The following is a 20,157-nucleotide window of genomic DNA, read 5'->3' on the forward strand; positions in this document are numbered from 1 at the left end:
AGATGCCTCTTTCGAGGCCACTCCGGGGTCATTTGTTTCTAACGGCTGGAGGACCGCTTTGGGTGGGGGGATAGCAGGTGGAGTGGGGGGGCGGAGCATGAGCGCGCCCCGCATCCCAGTCCGGGCCGTGTGCTGCGGGATGCCGGTGTGCTGCTGGAGGGCGCGAGGAAGCGCTGCGCCCCTTCCCCTCCCCCGCTCCCTGCCACCCCCGGCGGCCCTTTGTACCATCCGGCCACACGCGCGTGCCCGCGTCGCGCGCGCTCCCGCCCGCAGTGACACACCCGCGCCGGCCGCACGCGCGCACTGGCGCGGCGCGCACACACACAGAGACACACACACTCGCTCTCGCACACTCGGTGACACGCCCGCGCGCGCGCGCACCCACACGCCCGGCCGCCGGCGCCCTCCCAAGCTGGTCCACCCCGGCGGGGCCCGCGCCCCCGGCCCGCCCGCCTGGCACCGCGCCCCGGGGCTGGGGCCGAGAGAGGAGCCCGCGAGGCGGCGAGAGGGCGAGCGCCAGGCAGGCCGGCCCGGGGCCCCCGCCCCCCGCGCCCCCGCCCGATGGGGAACGCTCCGTCCCAAGGCATGTCCCTGTCTCTCTCCTCCCTAATGTGCCTCCATGCTTAAGTGGAAGGTATTTCTGTTTTCTTTGTGTGTTTTCCCCTCGGCCGGGGGCGGGGGCGGCGGCCGGGCCCGGGAGGCGGCGGCCGGCCGGGCTAGGGATGCTCCGGGCGCAGGTGTTGCGGGGGGCAGGGGACAGCTGAGCGCCGCGCTGGGGAGGAGCAGGGCGGCAGAGCGCTGGGAACCGAGAGGGTCTGGAGCTGGCGAAGCTGGAAACGGGGCGAGGAGGGCCTCTCGGTGCCCGGGGGGAGGGGACCCGGGGTTACAATGTAGAGGGGGAGGGGTGGGTGAAGGGGGTGGCGAGGAGAGTAGGGGGGACAGGAGGGGGTCCATGCGAGGTGAGGCCAGGGATACTGAGGGGGGAAGGAAAGGGGATAAAGGGAAGAGCATCATCCCCGCCTCAGCTCTCAGAATGGGGTGCAGGCGCTGGGCTGGTAGTGCTGGACCCTTCGCGCCAGTCCCTCAGGGAAGCAAGGGACTGAGAGCGCTCTGGGTTTGGCTGTGTTGCCAGGATACAAGGCTGTATTCTACACCCTACCCCCTGCACCTCGAGGCCCTAGCCCTGGAGACCTCCTAGGCTCCACAGCAGTTGCAGAAACTGGGGACCTGCTCCCCGCTCTCTGGGCGGGTAGCGAGGGCCATAGAGAAGGAGGGACTGAGGGAGGGGCTTCTGGATCTTAAACCCTCCTCCTGCAGAGGCAAGGGGCAAAGGAGGGCGCCCCCAGCTGGGGAGGGCGTCCGGGGTGATGAGGAGGTGGGGACTGCAGGGGGTTGGAGAAGTAGAGGGGCGGGGCTGGGGAGGGGACTCGTCGTGGCTCCCCCTCCTCTCCCACGCACCCCCCTGCTACGTCAGAAGCTCCCGGGCCGGCTCCGAGTCCTGTTGGTGGGGGCAGCAGGATGCTGGTGGCAGTAGAGGGGGCCGACCGGGTGCCTCCGCAGCTCAGCTGGCAGGGCCCGGTGGGGCGTGTGTGGCTGCTGGTGCGCGCCCCCAGCCCCACGCCTCCCCATGCAGCCCTGGCAGTGCCTCCGGCGCTTTGCCCTGGCCTGGTGGGAGAGGACCGCGGAGGGTCGAGCCCGCTCTCCCAGGGAGGAGGTTGGACCAAGGGACCCTGGGGCCCGCGGGGAGCCAGGTGAGATGGTTCTGCAGTGTGAGCAAGGCTGAACTGTCCTTACAACCCCTCTCAAATATATTGCCATATCTGGGGCTCTGCAGGCTCCAGCTTTGAGGGAAGTCGGGTCCCTGGTGGCAGCTTTTCGGCTGCAGCCCCTTAGAAGGTGTTTGGGATGAAGGTGGGAAGAGGAGAAACTGAGCAGACGTTAGTTCGGGTGGGGTTTGTGCCCTTTGGGGATGGGGTATTAAGATACCTTTCTCTACTCTGGTCATCTTGGTCTGGGTGACCTTGAGCCAACTGCTTGGCTGTCTAATTCTGTGCCTCAGTTTCTCCCCTTCCCTGTCCCTGCTGATGAGCCCGATGGAGAGCTACTAGGGATGGCGAGGCTGTTGTCTCTGGTGGCAGCTGGGTGTGTTGGTTTCTAGCATGGCTGGTGTGTGTTTGTAAGTGAGGGGCAGCTGTGGTATGGGTACGGGGGTCTGGTTGATGCTGGCTGGTGTGGGAGTCACTCAGGGTAAGTGTCCAAAGTACTACTCAGACAGAGTGCTCTTGATAGACCGAGAGCTGGAGTAGAGACTTAGCCTGGTGTCGGCGCAACGGTGGGTGAGGACTCTGGACATAAGGGGAAGGGGCTCCCTCTGGGCTGCCTGGTACCCAGGCATCATTGGCTGCAAAGGCTTTGCCCTGGCTCCCTGCCACTCTGCCTTGAGGACAAGAGGGTCTTTGTCCAATGCTGCCCCCCAGTCCTGCATCTTTCCTTCCTGGAGGGCTAGCTATGACCCTGGGATGGAGGCTGGGGTGGGTCTCCCTTCTGGCTCCTACTCTGGAGACTTGCCTAGAAGAAACACATGTAGTCTGAGGCTGGGAGAGGGGAGAGGAGCCTCATTAGGGGAAGGGTTCCTAGAACAAGCAAGCCCTCAGAGACATGCTCCCCCTCAGACTCTCCACCCACCCCCCATTCCTCTGTTCACTTTCTACTAGCATAGGAGGTCTGGGGGCTCCCTGGCCTTACTTATATAGCCTCTTAAAGGTGAGTAGTGACCATCCATGGCTCCTCTGAGTGTCCCCCTCCTTCCTGTCCAGGGACCCACCCAAGAAAAGGGTTTAATTAGAACCATTGATTCCTTTTTGGCTGCGGGCATCGATCTCGATGGTGTGGTCAGAGCAGGGGATGGGGGAAGGGGTGGCACAGGCTGTCTGCTGAGTGCTAACCTTGGCATTCTCTGCCAAAACCCCAGCCCTGGAAGTGCTGAGCAGGAATCGGGTTGGGCTCTGTGAAGCTCCCTACCTCCAGCCCAGATAGGTGTTGGGGGAAGAGGAGCAGCCCAGCCGAGGGCTGGAAGGGCTGGGCACTGTGCTCAGGTGAGGGGAAGGTTGGCTCACATGAATTTGACCTCTTTCACTGAGCTGGGAGCACAGCAAGAAGTGTGGTGGTTGACAAGGTCTGTGCTGTCACCATCACGGGAGTCTGGAGGAATGGAGTGGCCTGTGAGTGTCCTGGCAGGTCAGGGTCCAGGGGAAATCCCAGGCTGGCCATAAAGGCATCTCTTTCGAGGAATTCTAAGCACTTATCTCTAAGCTCTGGCAAGGAGATGCCTTTTCCTCCTTCATTTATGTTGTTCAGGCCCGGATAGGAACAGGGCCTGCCTGGATGCCCAGCTGGCCCAGGTCTGGCCTGGCTCCCTGACCTTGTGGCCCCTGCCTGGACACAAGGTGCCAAGGTGGAGGCTTCTGAATCCTTGGCTCAGCTCCCTGGAGTTGGGGGTTCTGGGGATGAGTTGTGCCCCCAGCCCACGCCTGCTGTGGGTGGGCCGGAGCAGGTGCAGCTTCAATGAAGCACTCAGGGGCTCTTTGAAGACTCCTTAGCTGGCTTCCCAGGGCCCATTTGAGCAAAGATAATAAAAATCTGGCCGTCAGCGGGTTTGAGGGCTGCGCTCGCTTCCCCTTCTTTCATTCCCAGCTCTGAAAAGAGGAGATGAAGGCTTTGGATTTGGCTGGGAAGCAGCTCCTGCCCCAAGGGAGAGAGAGGCAGGAGCGAGAGAGGGAGGGAGGGAGAGAGGGCCGACTTCTTGGCAGCCAGTGATGGGCAGAAGCTTGGTCCCCAAGCCCTGCTGACAGTGTGGCACCTCAGTAGCAGGACTCCATACGCAGTGCCCCGACTCTAGTGTGGTCCTCTAGGTCCCTGGGACCCAACAGCATCCCTCTCCGCCCTCCTGTTTCCAAAGTCCCCTCTTCGCACCTCTGCCGGTCTCCTGCCTCACTCCCACCTCCCATCTCCCTGCCTCTCCTCCAGCCTGCCTGCCGCCCGCCCCGTGTCCCCTCTCCTTCAGAGGTCCCCTTGCTCTCTCTGGTGGCCCCTCCCCTCTGTCTGTCTGCTCTGCCCTAGCAGCGATCCTGCTTTCTAGGACTGAGTGGAAGGTTGCTGCTGAGGGAGCAGTCCCTGAACAGCCATAGCCGCAGCCTCCCTCGGTAGGGATGGGCCAGCTGACTATTATGGGCTGTCAGGTGCCATCACTGTCAGAGTGCAGGCTGGAGGGGCTGCTGTGCATTTAAGAGCACACTCAAGCCTGCTCGTTGTGGTGTGTGTGTGTGTGTGTATGTATGTGTGTGTGTGGTGGCTCTTCCCACACCACCTCACCTTGACAGTGGGCTCCTCATACCCCTGCCTCGCACACTTCAGGAACCTCTGGCACTCACCTCCCCACCTCCCCAACAGATTTTTTTCCCCCAGCCCTTCTGGTCCCCGTCCCTGTTCCTTAAGGGTACTTCTGTCACACAGCTGTCTCTCAATTCATGCCCATCAGACTACCTTCAGGCTCCAGGGAGGGATCCAGGAAGCTTCTGGGCACCATGCCACGCCCTGGCCAGTTTCCCCTGGTTAACCCTCCAGAGGACAGATGCATCAGAAACCATACTGAGCCTGGAGCCCTGCACTAATCCTGTCTCAGGCCTAGTTGTCTGTGTGACCTTGAGTAAGTCCCTTCCCTAGTCTCCTTTCTCACCTGAAATGAGGAGGCGGGGCTGGATGATCTCCAAGGTCTCTTCTGACATTCCTGCGAAGTTGTGTCTCTCTTCTGGGTGATTTGCATATGCTTTGCATATATTAATAGCGCCTGCTTACATGGGGAAGGACACCACCCACATGGGGCTCAGAGTCCCGCCTATCTTTCCAGCTCCCCTCACCCATTGGCTTAACTCCCAAGGCTCCAGCTTCTTTGAGGGTGGGAACTAAGCATCCGGGAAGGTGGGTGTCTGGTCCCCCACCTCTCCTGTGTCCTTACTCTAAAGCAGGATGTATATGCATGGCCTTGGTGGGGAGGATGCAGCAGGACAGGGCAGTAGGGTGTCAGTTCTCTAGAGCTTCTTGTAGCTGCCACACGCTAGGTGCTTGGTTTGGCGCCTCAGGCCCTTCCGGCTTCAGCTCAGGCCACAGCACACACAGCTGTGCCCTTTCCCTCCTATTCCAGACCAGGCCCCTGAGCTCTAGGAATGAGAATTGAAACAAACCTTAAATATGGAGAGAAGAGGTTATTTCCTGCCTGGCCTTAGACTGTGTGTGTGTGTGTGTGTGTGTGTGTGTGTGTGTGTGTGTAACCCAGAGGTCCTGGTCCGCCTATCCTGATCTTATAACACATCCATAGGCCTCCTTGCCACCCACGTGCCTTCCATACCTGGCACAGGGCAGAGCCCTGGACCCCGGTCCCTAGTCCTGCTGTGGTTCCTTCCAAATGCATGTCCCCTGTTACCTAGGGCGAGGCTGGGATAAAGGCTGGTGGCCTAGAAGAGGTAGTACAAGGCCACTGAGTCACGATGGCAGCTTCTGAAGGAAGGGACAGACATGAACTCCGTCCCCAGGGACTGGCACAGAGGAAATGCAGCAAGTGAGAACAAGGTTAGACTTAGCTTCAGGGAAGCACAGACACCGAGGGCAAAGTTAGTTTCTACTATGAAATAGAGAAGACTACACGAGAGAAGAGACGGAAAGGCCCAGCGCAGTGCCCGGCTTGGGAGAAGCAAACCGGGGTTCTGGGGAGGGGCAGAGACTGCCGCCCGAGGCTGGGCTTTGGGGAGGACATGGTTGGGCAATTCCTAGAAGAAGCTTTTTCTGTAGTCACGTCGCTACATCAGCCATTCTTCCGCCATGTACAAACCGGGCGTAGGGCCAACTGCCAGGACACCCTGCCCTGGTATGGTCCTCAGTGCTGGCAGGGTGTGGAGGCTGCACGTCTGCTCTGCTCCCTTCCCCTTCTCCCTGCATGGACAGCTTGGAGCAGGAAGAATGGAGGTAGATAGAGAGAAAGCACTTCCCAGTCTATGAGGAAGGGTCGGCAGTGTGGGAGCAGAAGTTAGTTTATCAGCCATTCCCCCCAGTGGTCAGCATGGCACCCTCTCCCAGAAGGTAACTCTTGCGTGTGACCGAGGGGTCCTGAGGTGTGGAACAAAGGAAGCAATAAGGAGTCCCTTTTGTTCCCTAAAGAACAAACTTAGACTGGCGTCTCCTCTGTTGCTGTGAGACCTTGGCAACTGTATTGCCCTCTCTGATCCTCAGTGTCCTTGATATCAGTAAAGAAGTTGGAAATAGAGGTTTTTAAGCTCCCTGTCAGTTGTCTAAGGTTCTCCCCACCTCCTGTCCCCTGAGATAAGAAATGCTTTGTCACATGAAGGGCGGGAGGAATACCTCCCAGCTTCAGCTGAGCCAGAGGAAATGGCACAAGGCCAAGATATTTGGACCCACACACATGCACACGCTGGTGGCTTACTCCATGACTGACACACACCTTGCCTGCATCTATCCTCCAGCCTCGGGGATGGATGAGGTGGCTAGAGGCCCGGCCAGTCCTGCACTCCATTCTATTGAGAAACCAGAATCCAGCCCTTGTTTTCCTTCATGCTGCGGGTCCAGCAGGTGGCCAGCTTCAGTCACTGCTCCCAGGTTTTCTGAGATCTGTGGTCAGCAGGCTCGGCTGCCTGCAAGGCCCAGGGTGGAATATCCCAAGCCAGGAGAGAAATTGTGTTCCTTGGGGTCTCATCGCTGGGGACCCCCAGAACTCAGTAAGCCTTAGACTTGGTCCGCAGTGAGGCCCCAGCCAGAGGTATTTGTACATGGCCTGAGAGAGGGTAACATATCCTTGTCCTATGCTCCCCTACTTCAGTCTCCTGATAATGGCCAAGGGCTGGGTGTCCCTGCAGCGACCCAGATACAAGCTGCCTCCTCCTTGAGGAGAATTAAGCTCCCCAAGAAGGTGTCCAGGGCTCATAACAGCCCTTGGCAGACATAGACCCTCACTGCCAACCCCAAACCTGGTCCTTAGGAGCCTAGGCCTCTTGGTGTGTTAAACAGAAAGTGACCTCTGAGGGGCTCCCCTGCTTACTATAGCTGTATGGGGAGATTCAGGAAAGGGGCTCCTAGAGCGTTAAAGTCACCCACGGTGAAACCTTGTCACCCACCTGACAGCCTGGGGCCAGTCACCTGCCCTAGGACGAGGCAGGAAGAATGTGGGGAAAAAATCTACTGGAGCATGTAATGGACCACAGTTAGACTTCAGGGAGAACTTCCCAAATACTGGTGCAAGGGGAGGTTGGATGGGAGGTGGTCCAGGAGCAGCTCTGGGGACACTCACTGGGGACATGGCTTCACTTTCCTGTAGCACTGAGACCCAGTGCTTCAGCCGGTACAGAGGGCAGGACTCTGGGAAGGGTGGTGAGAAGGGGCTGGAGATGGGGTGCAAGCGGAGTTGTAATTCCAGCACCAGTGAGGGTGGCTCAGAGTTCAAGGTCATCCTGGACCACTCACACTGTGTAGAGACTGGGTTGTTGAGTCCTGTTTTACCCCCAAAGCAGTCAGCCTGCCCCTCTCACACCCACCATCCAAGGCACCCTGGGGTGCCGGATCAGTGGTGCATTCTTGCTTTCTTTCTCAGTAGTCTGCCCACATCTGGGCACAGCAGCTGTTTCTCCCCGGGGCGTCCGTGCGTCGGGTAATCGGTGGGAAAATTGGAACCGGGAGATTGGCAGGGGGCTCAGAGAGTGCGTGCAGTGAGTGTGGATGTACCCAGGCTAGCCAAGCAAGGGCTGTGCCCAGATGCAACGTCTCCAGGCAGGAAGGGGATTTGTACCTCAGACCCCGTGGCAAAAAAGAGGTGGTATCTGTTAGCGTGGGGTAGGATAGATTTAGGAAGTTCTGTGTAGAAAGAGAAGGGTATGAGAGGAGATGTGGAGACCCTGCAAAGGGGCCTCCAGCAGAAATAGGACCGGAGCTTTTCACCACTGCGTGGCCAAGCAAGGTTTGCATTTGTGTGTGAACACCTGTAGGCTGTGTAATGCCCGTGTCCTCTGTTGGAGACCACAGGACATTCACGGCTGGGAGTGGAATCAGGGATGAGGTTGCCAGATTGAGGAAGGGTCCTTGGAGCTGGGGGAAGGGCAGTGAGCAGTGATGCTAGCCCTCTGACCTTGACCCCATTCCTGCCCAAAGTGGGAGACCCGGATAGGGGGAGTTGTTGGGCCCCCATGGGTGCTGCATTTGGGGTCTTAAATGGGCACCCAAGCCAAGCGTCTGCTCCCTAGTCCCAGAAAGAGGACCAGGGCTGTCTGTCTGACGGGGGGGCCCAACTCTGGGGACCCCATGTTTTCCGTGTTGTTGCTGTCTGTCCTCCTGTCTGTCCCCAAGTGATGTCTTTGTCCTTTTATTGCCTGCCCTTCCTACAATCCCTGGTCTCTACCCCGAGGGGAGCCCCTCACACCCTGGTGACCTCTAAAGGGACAGCTCCTACAGCTCTGCCTTGCTGCACCCCGCCCCCCTGGCCCAACCCTCCTGCCCCTAGCTCGTTCAGCTCATTCACTGGTTTCCTCCTTTCCTGTCCCTCACCCAGGGCTCCAGCGAGCGGCGGGAGGGAAGCCGGCAGGACTCTGTTCCCTCTGTTTAAAGTCTCCAGGTTAGTAAGCCAGGAGGGAGCCCACCTAGTCAGCACCCTCCGCTGCCACTGGGAGGGCCGTGCCCAGGGGGCCAGGCATATGTCAGGGGGAGGGGACGGCAGATCCCCGTGAGGGGAGGGCATCTTGCCTGGCAAATATGTGTCTGTGTGCACGCGTGCATGTGAGTGTGCCTGTGTGAGCACGCAGGCATGTATGTAGGTGTGTGTCTGTGTGGGCTGGGCATGGGCTAGAGGCAGGCCACCTCTGCCAAGACCTGAGGCCCCAGAGGCTCTGTTGGGGGCGGGATAGTGGTGGGAATTGGGTCAGGTGACCTCAGGACATGGTTTTTCAGTCCCTTGTCCCTTGGTATCCACTTCACTTTGAAGAGTCACTGAGCCGGCGCAGGCTCCAGAGGGAGACCCAGCAGGGCCATGCCTTGCCACCCTGCCTGGTCATGGCTGCCTTAGGGAGCGGTGTTGAGTGGTGGGGGCTCACAGCATCTCTATGACAGAGACATCTCCCTCAGCATCTCTGGGCAGGGGCCATGTAACCTAGCAGTGGTCTAGCCTCCAACAGTGGCATCCATCCGCCACCCCAGTGAGGTGGTATCTTATTCACTGACATCTTGGCTCGGCCTGCTAATGCTGGAAACCCCTTTGTACTGTCCTGTCCCTCTCTGTAGAGTGTCCTGAGACCCATGCTGTCACCCCATCAAGCAGGGACTCAGACTCCAATTCCCTGGAGGCTGGGAGCAGTACCATCCAGGCCACCACTAAGGCCTTTTGGAACCTGGACTAGGACAGCCCTCCACCCTCCTTCTGTGCTCAGGGCTCGCGGCTCAGACCACTGAGCCGGACGGCCTGTGTTTAAATCCCCATTTAAGCCCTTGCAGCTGTGTGGCCTAGGACGAACCCCTTTCCCTCTCTGAGCCTCATTGTTCTGAGTTTCGGTGAGAATGCGCATGTGACAGGCTGTGAAGAGGGACAAGCACTGACCCGTGGGCTCCTGCCTGAGCAGGGTGCTCTGGAGGTGGCTTCTCTTCCTGCCTCATGTCCAGGGCTGGGCTGGCTATGCCTAGGTGCTGTGTGGTACTGCCCACCTACTCCAGAGCCGAGGGGCTGTGGAGCCCATCTTGTCAGTGACTCTGTGTCCTCCACCCCCTATCCGCGTCCAGGCAGGCATGGGTGTGGGGGGAGGCGGCACTCCTCACCGCTGTGGCTGCCTCCACCGCCTTGATGGCTTTTTAATAACTTTGCTCTGAGACAATCTGCGGAGCGCTCGTTTGTCTGCCTCTTAATTAAAATTACCGTTTTCCTAAAAGAGCAGCCATGCTCCTGCCCTCCCCAGCCTTAGCTCCTACCCGGGAAGGTGGGGAGGAGCTGGCATACCCTCCTGAGAAGTCCAGGTCCTCCCTAGACCCCTGACAGATAGATCTCAGGGGGCCTGTGGGGGGAGGCCTGCTCTGGCGGAGGGGCCAAGGCCTTCTTTTTTTTTTTGCCTATCTGCTTTTGGAATGCCCCCAGTGATGGAGGGGCCCACTACTTCCTGAGACTACTTTCTGCGTTCATGGAAAGATGTGGCAGCCCCCATCTTGCCTTGTTCTGAGCGGAAGGTGTGGATGGATTTTGGAATGGATGGGGGCATTGTTTGAACTGCTGTTGGGTGGGAGCCAGGGCACCCAGGGAGGGCTCAGTGCCTATGTCGCTGTTTTCAGGTAGATCTGTGTGTTCCAGGGGCTCTGGGGGTAAGGCAGTGGAATGCAGGCTGCATTTTCCCGCGGTATGGTTGGTGTGGTGAGGCCATTAGCTTCTGGTGGTGGTGGTTTTGGGGACGTTGTGAGAGATAAGAAGGCTTAAGGTCTTTACTATGGTTGTCCCGTGGTTTACCTCCTTTTCTGCTGTCCCCAGAGTGGTGCTGAAGATGCTGTCATTTTTGTGTTGGGGGCAAAGCAGATACGACAGGAAATCATGCAACATGCCCAGGATCAGACAGATGACCCGAGTTCCAACCCTGCCCCTTCTCACTGCCTGCCTTCCTCCCAAAGCCTGCCTTGAGTCTAGCCTCCATCCCTCATGTTGCTGGGGCAGTAGGGGAGTCTGTCCACTCACTGGAATGCAAGAGGCATTCCTTGTTAGTCCTGGCTCCTGAGAACCCACTGTGAGGTTCCCCTCTCTCATCCTCTGCCGCATCTTCACTGTGTCCTGACTGAGGTATTCCCAGTTCTGCCAGGCCTGGCTTTCTGTTCTATACACTAGGTCTTCTGTGGCTCCTCTTCTGGGACTGTATCTGGTGTATATATGATCATGTCCACAGTCAGCACAGGCCTGTTGTGTGCCAGACAGTTTGAAGGTGCCAAGATGTATGGAACAGGGCATGCGCAGACACCTTCTGTGACCTTTGCCAGGCCAGGATGCCTGAACATCAGGGTGACCACCCCGGGGACATGTACTGGTCACCTGTGGGCAGGCGGGGGCCCCTCTTCAGACCTCCCTCCCCCTCTGCTTCTGTCCCATCCCAGCAGCCCATGATGGCGGAGTGGTGACAGGTGCCGAGCGCCGAGATGACAGTGCTGCTCATTCCCCCATAATTACCGTCTGATGAGACTCCAGAATTAGCCACCGCGTGAGCATGGGCATCAGATGCGAGCACGGGCATCAGATGCGGGCACGGTGCAGGAAGTGGCTGGGGGCAGGGAGCCGAGCCCTGGGAGCCCTTGGGAGCCCTGGGGTCCTGGGCAGCAGGACAGGCGCAGCACCCAGAGAGGGAAACGGGCCAGAAGGAGGAGACGCTGTGTGGTTCATGTCCATCAGATGTCCGGTAGTTTGTGGTTTCCCACTCCTCAAGGTGCTGGGCATCTGGACAGGGTTGCTGGGGTCCCAGGCCACTCACCAGAGACTCACATGTAGACGGAGTACATGCCGTGTGCACCTTGGCTCCACCATGCTGGGCTGTGAGGAGCAGTGGAGTTCAGAGCTGGGGGCCCCTGCACATAACCACCAGGCCGAGCCCTGAGGCAGATGGATGGCTGGGAGGAGCATGCAGTGAGAGTGAGGGGCACCTGAAGCTCAAGATGAGGCAGTGTGATACCCCAGAGGGGGCGGCAGGGAGGTGAGGCACTGGATATGTAGCTGGACTGCTTCTGTCCTGGGCAGCCTCAGAGGGCAAGCGTTTTTGAAGTGTAGGCAGAAGGAGATCACTGGGTACATTCCTAAGACCTTGTCTGGACCCTAGAGCACTTCTGAAGGACAGCAGCTAAGAAGGATAGTGACACCAGGGGCATTGCTCTATCAAGGCCACTGGAAGCCAGACCATCGAGGGAGGACCTGTACCAGCAAAGAAGATATTGGTGTAGCAGCCTCCCTCACCCCCAAAAGGAGAGGTCATAACCCTTTCCTGGGCCCTGTGAGAGTCTGGGCTCTCTCCTTGCACCTTACTTTCAGGAGGAGGAGTCCTCGTGATGATGGACACCTTTGCTCTAGCGAGGTCTCCATTCCTGGAGGCATCCAGACTCTGGCTGCAGGGCTGGTGAGCAGGGAAGGCTGTCTGTCACAGCCTGGGACCTGGTGGGGGAGGACTCTGAGTCTATCAGGTTGAAAAGAGGGGGCTTAGAAACACTCCTCCTCGCTCGCTCAGCTCAGCCCGTCTGCAGGCTGCTGTCTTCCTGTCATCTGTCCTCTTATGCCCATCCCTTGCTCCAGCCCTGGAGACCAGACCTCTAGTCAGAGGGTGGTGGGAACAGATGTGGACTAAGGAGGGTGGGAATCCTGCTTCTAGGAACAGGTGCCTCCACTCCTCCATGCCCGTCTTGGGCTAAGTTACGCTTCCCAGGCTTCCAGTCTCTTGACCTGTGCTCAGCTTGAGCGCGGCCTCACAAGGCTCCTTTGAGAGGGAAATGAGTCATAGCTGCAAATGCCCTTTGAAGTGTGGTGCCCAAGGCGACATAGGGACAGGCCCTGCTCCAGGCTGCATTCCTGTTTTCCAGGAAGCCCACTGGCTTGCTTCAACCTCTCTCTTTTCTTCCCTCCTTCTCTTTTTCCTCCCTCCCTTCCTCCCTGTTTCCCATTTCTTCCCTTCTTCCTCCCCCCTCTCCCTCCCTCCCTTTCTGGTACCCAAGATGGAGCCCAGGGCTTTGTGCTCTGCCACTCAGCTGTATCTCCAGCCTTGTTTGCCCGCTTTGTTGTTTGAGACAGCATTGAAAGTTAACTCAGGCTGGCCTTGAACTCTCTCTGTGGCCCAGGCAGGCCAGGACTTGTGATTCTCCTATGTCAGCCTCCTGAGTAGCTGGGGTTGCAGGCCTTCACCATCGGGCCCAACATTTTTCTTTTAGTAATTAGTGCTGGGGTGGAACCCAGTGTCTTCCAAATGTACTAGGAATGAGTCCCGCCCCAGCCCAGGGTTTCGCCCTCTTTACCCAAGGGGCCTGGGTAGATGGAAGCAGAAGGAAGACCCCAGCCTTTAGCAGATACCAGGGCACAAACAAGGGCTTGCCTCCTCCTTCCTGCCTGTTCTGGTGGAGGATTCAGGTTAGATAGCAGAGAGAACTTCCCCTAGCGTCATGTAATCAGGCTTGTTTTTCCTGAGCCCTTTCAACCCTGGCTCCTGTGGCCTCTTCCATACCTCTCAGGACACTAACCTTGTGTCCTATGGATAGAAATGGGGGGCAGGGACCTACTCTGGATGGGAGGCCTGGGGCCATGTCAGCTGATAGGAGCCTCACCTGTACCCCCCAAGGAGAGGCCAAGTCCCTGCAGCACAGAAGCAGGACCCCAGGTAACAACCTCAGCATTGGTGCTGGATCATCGGTTATCACCAGAGTCAGCAGCCTTGAGGTTGACTGGGGGTTTATTTTGTTAGTTCCAAACAGACCAGACACTTGGGGAGGCAAAGGGAGGGGGGTACTGGTTGGTGCCTCCATGACAGCCCCCATTACCTTGGCTTGTGTTTTGAGATAGGGTACCATGTACCACAGGCTGGCCTTGCACACTTATGTGGCCAGAGATGACTTGGAATGCCCGATCGTCCTGTCTCTGCCTCTCTGAGTAAAATGATTACAAACACAGGTAGCCAGCCATCAAGCTAGTGTCTCAAGCTGAGATGCACTGCTCCGACCCGGAGGTAGCACTGTCTCTCTGGGGATTCGGGCTCAGGTGCTGTATATGGCTACAACCTGGCTAGGGCTCCTTGTCCCTTTGCCTGGCAGTGCCCGTGGACTGTGACACAAAGCTGTTGGGGCTGGACAGAAGCTGGGGTGGGGGACCAGGTGACCCAGGATGTGTGTGCTCACAGTGACGGCTGAGGCTTGGTGCTGAGACTATGACAGGGTCATCCCCAGAAGAATGGTGTCCCTGAGGAGGCCACTGAGGGGTCTGGGGTCTGAGAAAGCAAGGTCTGCTGTCCAGCATCGAGGCCCAAGATAGACACCTGGTGTAGAATAGTTTGAGGTCTCTCTCTGCCTTGTAGTTGCTGTCTCTGTGCCTCTGTTTATGCCTGCAGTGGCCCCGGGTAGGTATGCTGGAGGAAAGGGGATTCTGGCAGTCTCTAAGTGGGGAAGCTTGATGACTCCCTCTTTCTCCCCTCCTCGCTCCCCTCCCCCCATTGCTGCTTTCCTCTGTGAAGTCAACAGGACATCTTCCCTGGGCGCATGAGCGGCGGCGGTGATGCTATGCAGGCAGAAGCTTGTTAACACTGTTCTGTGTGGGCCCACGCCAGGGCTGTTCCAGCCTTTCCAGTCCCCGCTTCAGATGGAGGGTGACTGCTCCTTCCTGCATGTCCACCTCCCCTTTTCCAGGAATGCCAATTAGGCAAGGCTTCATTGGAAGCATTGGAAGTGAAACACACACACACACACACACACACACACACACACACAGCCCCAGCTGACAGCTAGTGAGAGGCAGTGAGGCTAGGGGTGGATGAGCAACTGGCCTCCGCTCACCCAGGGGACCTAAGTCGTGGCTGCCAGCAGCTCGAGGAGCACCTGTCCGCACCTGTCCGTGATCAGCTTTTTTTTTTTTTTTTTGGAACAAATGAGAGGACTGAGGCCTGCAGAGCTGCCTGACCTCCTCAAGGTCGTAAAACTAGTTATTGGCAGAACTGGGTTTGAGCGGAGCTGTGTTAGCTGCAGACTCAGTGATTTTTTGGTAAAGCCACAGCTTTGCCTGCTGTGTGTGGGAGGGAGGAGCAGGGACCAGAGGGAGGGCTGCGTGTTTGAGGTTTTGATTTTGTGGCTCATTTGGAAATGTCTGAATGTGTGGTAAGGTTGTAGTGAGACAACCTTGAACTCTGTAGGTGGACCCCTCCCAGGCTGGCCTGGGGACGTGGGGTCAGGCTGGGCCATGACCCCTGGCTGTGTCTTTGGGCCTGAGCACTTCTGTGTTATGATCTGAATTGGTGGTAAGCTTTTATGCCTCTGGAGAGGGACTCTCCTGGGAGCTGCTTTTTGGGAAGAGGCATGGAAGCCCAGCACACTTGGGTTGTGCTTCTGTCTTGGCCCCTGGCCTCTTTGTGATTGGTCAGGTTTGGTCTCCAGGCTTTCGGTTCCTTTCTGTGAAAAACATTTGGCTGAAGTAAGAGCACCATGGGGTTTCTTTGGACACTGATGGGGTCAGCAGGAGGGCATCATTACCGTGGGTTTCAGGCCTCCCCGTCTAGGAGGTAGGAGCTGAGAGGGGTCACAGCCTACCAGGGTTACTGACCCACCTGTGCTGGTCTAGGAGAGTCAGTAGACTTGTGTGTGCCAGGTCTGACTGGCTCTTCCCGGGTCCTCAGCGCTGTCTGGTGATAGTCAGTCCTGGGGTACCCTTCAGGACCATTTGGTGTGTGTGCAAGGGCCACACCTGCTGGAAGAAAATCTTATTTAAGGGTGGAGACAAGGCCCCACCCTGAAGAGGCCCTCAGTGCCGTGAGGAGGCCCCACCCTATAGGGTAGATGAACTATAATGTCAGAGGAAGGCTGTGTCCTGCCCCTAGCAAATAATGCTCCGCTGGAGGCTGGGGTCTAGAGGAGGCTAGGGTGGGCTAGCATCATGCTGTGCTCAGACTAAGGGGGCACGGCTGTTCCTACTGGGCTCATGGCTGTTCCTACTGGGCTCATGACGAGGACCCAGACAGCTAGCTAGCTGAGGTGGTTGAATGATCCTGTGGAAAGCAACAGAAACTCCACAGGGAGCTGGGGAAAGCGCAGACCCGGCCCCACTGCTCCTCCTAGGCAGGTAAGCTGTCCCTCCCCAGCCCTGAGGAGGTCCTTTAATTAGATTCCAACTCGTTTAACCAACTAAGTGGCCTTCAGTGGGTTTTAAATCTGTGCAAATTGGTTTGTGTTTTTCTGCCTGTGTGAGGTTGTGACTGGCAGGGCCAGCACCAATCCTCTCTCCTCCTGGCTTCTCCAAGGGCTCTTTCAGCTCTTGTCCCCCTTGATTCTGGATGCCCAGCTTCCTGGGAATGGAAGAGAACACAGGGGCACAGGTGACAGTCTCCTTCCTGTCCCTTATCCCCGGAGAGATACACCATCCTTAGTCACTCCACCTTCCAGGCCCTTGTATTCCCAGGAGGCGAGACTGGTCCGAAGCTTTCCACTATGGCTCTGTAGATCACTGAGTCGGGTAGGGGAGCCCTGGCTGTATCACCAGCAGACACGCTCTTGCCTTGTCCACCTCATGTCCGTAGCTAGGGAGTCCCAGAAGCTGAGTCCACCTGCCCGGCCCCTCCCTCTGTCTTCCCAGGTCCAGATCAAAGCCAGCCTTCCTTGGGAACCCAGTGGTGACATCTGGATTGTCAACCACCTCCCTCGTGTTTCCAGCTCCTTTCCCCTCCAGATCTCCCTCTCACGGGACGCCCTCCTCCTTCTTCCTTGTCCTCCCTCTGGCCCGGATGAGGTTCTGCCAGGATGGCCTGACTTCTAGAGAGTGGAGTTGGGCTGCAGAGCTTGGAGAGTTGCAGGGTGCAGGCACGGAGGTCCCTGGCTGGGAGCTGGCTGGGAGCTGGCTGGGAGCTCATGTCTCAGCCTCTCTCAGGCTCGCTTCCTCTCCACCCGCATCTCTGAGGCTCTTGTTGGAGTGACAGGAGACCCAACAGGGCGCTGGGCATTAGCAATTTAGGGGGATATTACACAGGAATGTTTACAGAAAGGCAATTGCCTGGAAAATGACTTTGGTGGCTGTGGTATGGGGCGGAAAAGCTGGTTCTAGAAAACAGAGGCAGATGGGCTTCTGCTCCAAGGACCCATGGATAGATAAGCAGGGTGAGGGCAGGGCACCCCGGGGGCCACAGCATTGGCCTGCCCTGGGTGAACAGGGACACGCATAGCTCCTAGAGCCTTGGCATTTAAGAAGCAGATCTGGCCTCTGACCTTTGTCCTCTGGCCTCTAGCCTTCGAGCGCATCACGCTTTCAGACTGAAGCCGGTGTCAGTGGGATGGAGCTGTCAGGCAGTATTAACCACGGCAGCGCCTCAGGGCTGCTCCTGGGTGACTTGGGTGCCTCTTACTCTGTCTGTAGAGGGGACACCAGGAGCTCTGTTGCCTGCACTCGTGTGTGCTCCTGAGCAGGGTCCTGTGGCATCTGAAGCAGGCCCTCTTCCTCTCCTGAAATCTGTCACCTTCCCCCATCGCCCCGACGGCTGGTGTGACTTGCTGTCCACTGACAGTGTCTAGTCCCCCTCCTTCTGCTACAGCCCCTTTTCCTTCAGGCCCCTGCCTCTGTCCAGACCGTGGATTGGGAACACCTGTGACAGCCCCCTCTTCCTAGAGAGTCATCTTGCCTAGCCTCTTGGTGTCCGTGCCAAAGGAGCTGGCTGTGTCTGAGAGCCCTTTCCTGTCACTTTTCTGTCACAGCAGTTCTGATCTCCCCTCCGTTTTCTCCCTCCCCATCTCTTCTGAAGATGATGTCATGTTCCAGCGCTGCCCAGCGACAGGCAGGGGACAGAGTAGATGGTGACATCCAGGGTAAAGAAGCCAGGTGGGGCCGAGAGTGATGACTTATGAGAGGATGTCATTGAGATGCTGGGATCTTCAGTCTTCTGATGAGCTACAGTGATCTCATGAGAAAGAATGCAGTGGAGGGTAAAAATAAATCAGGCCCATAAATAAGCTGGGGGGAAGGGTCTGGAAGCTGCTGAACAAGTAACAATGTTTCTATGAAGCACCTGCTCTCTATCACAGCCGGCCACTGGGGGGCGCCCACTGCTTCCCATCTCCCCAGCGGGACCACCTTCCCCTTCCCTTTGCCCAGGCTGAGCTGAGTGAGGTGACAGAGCCCTTTTCTACGTCTCCCGTCCTGATGCTCCATTTTGTAACTCCCTGGCATCTACCCAGTTGCCTCGACTTTCCCATTAGAACATAATAAATAAATAAATATTAAAAAAAAAAGAATCTTAGAGCTCGGCGTGTCTTTGCATGCCTGTAATCCAGTACTTGTGCAGGTGGCAGAGGCAAGACTTTGAATTTGAGGCCTGGACTACACAGTGAATTTCAGGATAAATGTGGAGACTGTGTCTCAAAAAAAGCCAAAAGGGGAAGGAAAAAAAAATCATAGTTGGCCTTTTACATATAGGTGCCTCAGAAAGAAGGGAGACCCTGTACCCCTCCTTTGGCTCTCTGGCTTTTCTAGTGCCACACCCCTCCCCCAGCACGCCCAACCTCCCTCCCCCACTTGCTGAATTCCCGGCCTCTGCTGCTGTCTCCTCCATCCCCGTATTCTTCCCCGCCTAACCACCTAACCGCAGCCAGATCCCTGAGTAGCATTGATTTGGTCACTGGGCCTGGAGCCTGATGCCAGTGTACTGGACTCATCGATCACCCTGGCTTTTTCCCTTAAACTGTGCAGTCCGGAGAGAGAGTCAGGGCAGCTTGGAGGCTGTGCTGGTGGCTGGGATTGGCTCAGAGAGAATGGGGAGAACAGTAATCCCCCTCCAGGAATGTCTCCCACTGGAAATGATATGCTTTCTCCAACGTTGTCACTTTCTCCCCTGTGGGGCAGGGTTTTGAGGGCAACACCCCCGGTTTACAAATTAGACCCCTGACTCATCAGGGGAGGGCCTGCTTGGCTGAATGTATGAATGATTGGGGGAGAAGCTGATTCAACCCAAGGGAAGGTGGCTTGGCTACAGTCTAACTTTCGGTGCCCTGGCTCTAAAAGATCGAGGTGCTGGGATGCAGCTTAGTTGGTAGAGTGATTGCCTAGCATGCATGAAGTCCTGGTCTTGATCTCCAGCTCCGCTTAAATCAGGTATGGTGGCTCATTCCTGTAATTCCAGCACTCAGAAGCAAGAAGAGAGGATCGAGGCTACCCTTGGCTACATAGGGAGTTTGAGACCAGCTTCGGTTATATGGAACTCTGTTGGGGTGGGGCAGGGGAATAGACATAGAGAAAAAGGATGAATGAATATAAATGATTCTCCTTTGATCATTCCTGAACTGGCTCCCTCTTCAGTCCAGGTTGGCCCTCCCTGCTCCACCAGGCCCTATAAAAAGACGTTCCTTATATACCCAGTCGGACATCAGGTCCTGGGTTACTTCACTCTCTGAGCAAAGCCTCTGAAGTCCTTAAACAGATCCCACAGCCTTTCAGATCCCAGCCCTTCCTCCTTCCTGCCATCACCATCCTTGGAGAATTGGGTAGCTCCTAGTGTTCCCCATGGTCATCATCTGCCTTGGGCTAGTACACTGTCTCCCCCATATCAGAAATGCTGATGCCTTCCCAGCAGTGAGGAAGGAGGGCTGGTGTGGGGAGCAGGGGTGGGGGGAGAGCTTCTGGAGACAGAGTGAAGTCCATGTGTGTCCAGAGCCCTCTGGGGCAGAGGGGGCAGGAGAAGAGGTGGTCTGGGTCCAGAGTTAGGGCTAGCAACAAGGCCAGGCAAAACACACATGGACAGACGGAGGACTCCGAAGTGCCCAGTGCCCTAGCTGTGGAGGTCTCCCCTCCTGTCCTCAGTAGGGTGTGGCCTTCTAGGTGTCAGTAAGGGTGAGTGAAGGAAGGAGGGAGGTGGGGGTCTACACTTACAGAGTGCTCAGCCTGCTTCCCCATATTCCCCAGGCCATCCTGCCTGGCCTCACTCACTGGTCACCCTGGCTCGCCACAGGGTCCGACGCTGTCAGGAAGACGGCCTCTGTATGCTTAGCCTTACTCAGTCAGCAGACTTCTTTTCCAGTTTCTTCTGTTATCAGGGAGCTGTTTGCCTTGTATCAATTTAATATTGCTTCTGTGAACACAGCTTCACTTTGAATTTGACTGTATACACTTAAGAGGAAGCTTATCTCATTACCACCCCAGGAACAAGAGCTATAAAACCAGCGATTTGGCCCCCTCCCTCAAACTTTTTTCTAATTCTTATGAAAATAAAAGTATAATCAATAAAGTATAAAACACTCAGCTCCAGTTGAGGCAGGAAGATCATAGATTGAGACCAGCCTGAGTTATATATCAAGACACAAAATAGTTAAGTAAATCAGCTATGTGTCATATGTGGGGCTGGAGAGATGGCTCGGTGGTTAAGAGCACTGCCTGCTCTTCCA

At 57.0% G+C, this 20,157-nt stretch overlaps 1 protein-coding gene across 14 annotated transcripts in view; it reads left to right on the forward strand.

Annotated features, from left to right (window-relative positions):
• Positions 1–363: 363 nt before the first annotated feature.
• Srcin1 (SRC kinase signaling inhibitor 1) overlaps positions 364–20,157 on the forward strand; it is a 64,567-nt gene continuing 44,773 nt past the window's right edge. For 8 of the 14 annotated variants that reach the window (XR_005975605.1, XR_005975606.1, XM_041664013.1 and 5 more), the window contains exons 1-2: positions 1,489–1,751; positions 8,606–8,668. Coding sequence is in view for 10 of the 14 variants with exons in the window: in XM_041664013.1 (XP_041519947.1) it covers positions 1,628–1,751; positions 8,606–8,668 (187 nt within the window). In the remaining 4 variants the exon portion in view is untranslated. Of the gene's footprint in view, positions 635–1,488; positions 1,752–8,605; positions 8,669–20,157 lie in introns of those variants that run through there. The other 6 variants (XM_041664014.1, XM_041664002.1, XM_041664004.1 and 3 more) reach the window with 5 other exon arrangements.

This window comes from Microtus oregoni, unplaced genomic scaffold (genome assembly GCF_018167655.1).
Source record: "Microtus oregoni isolate MIOR12 unplaced genomic scaffold, Mior012 000015F_ref0000493, whole genome shotgun sequence".
NCBI lineage: Eukaryota > Metazoa > Chordata > Mammalia > Rodentia > Cricetidae > Microtus > Microtus oregoni.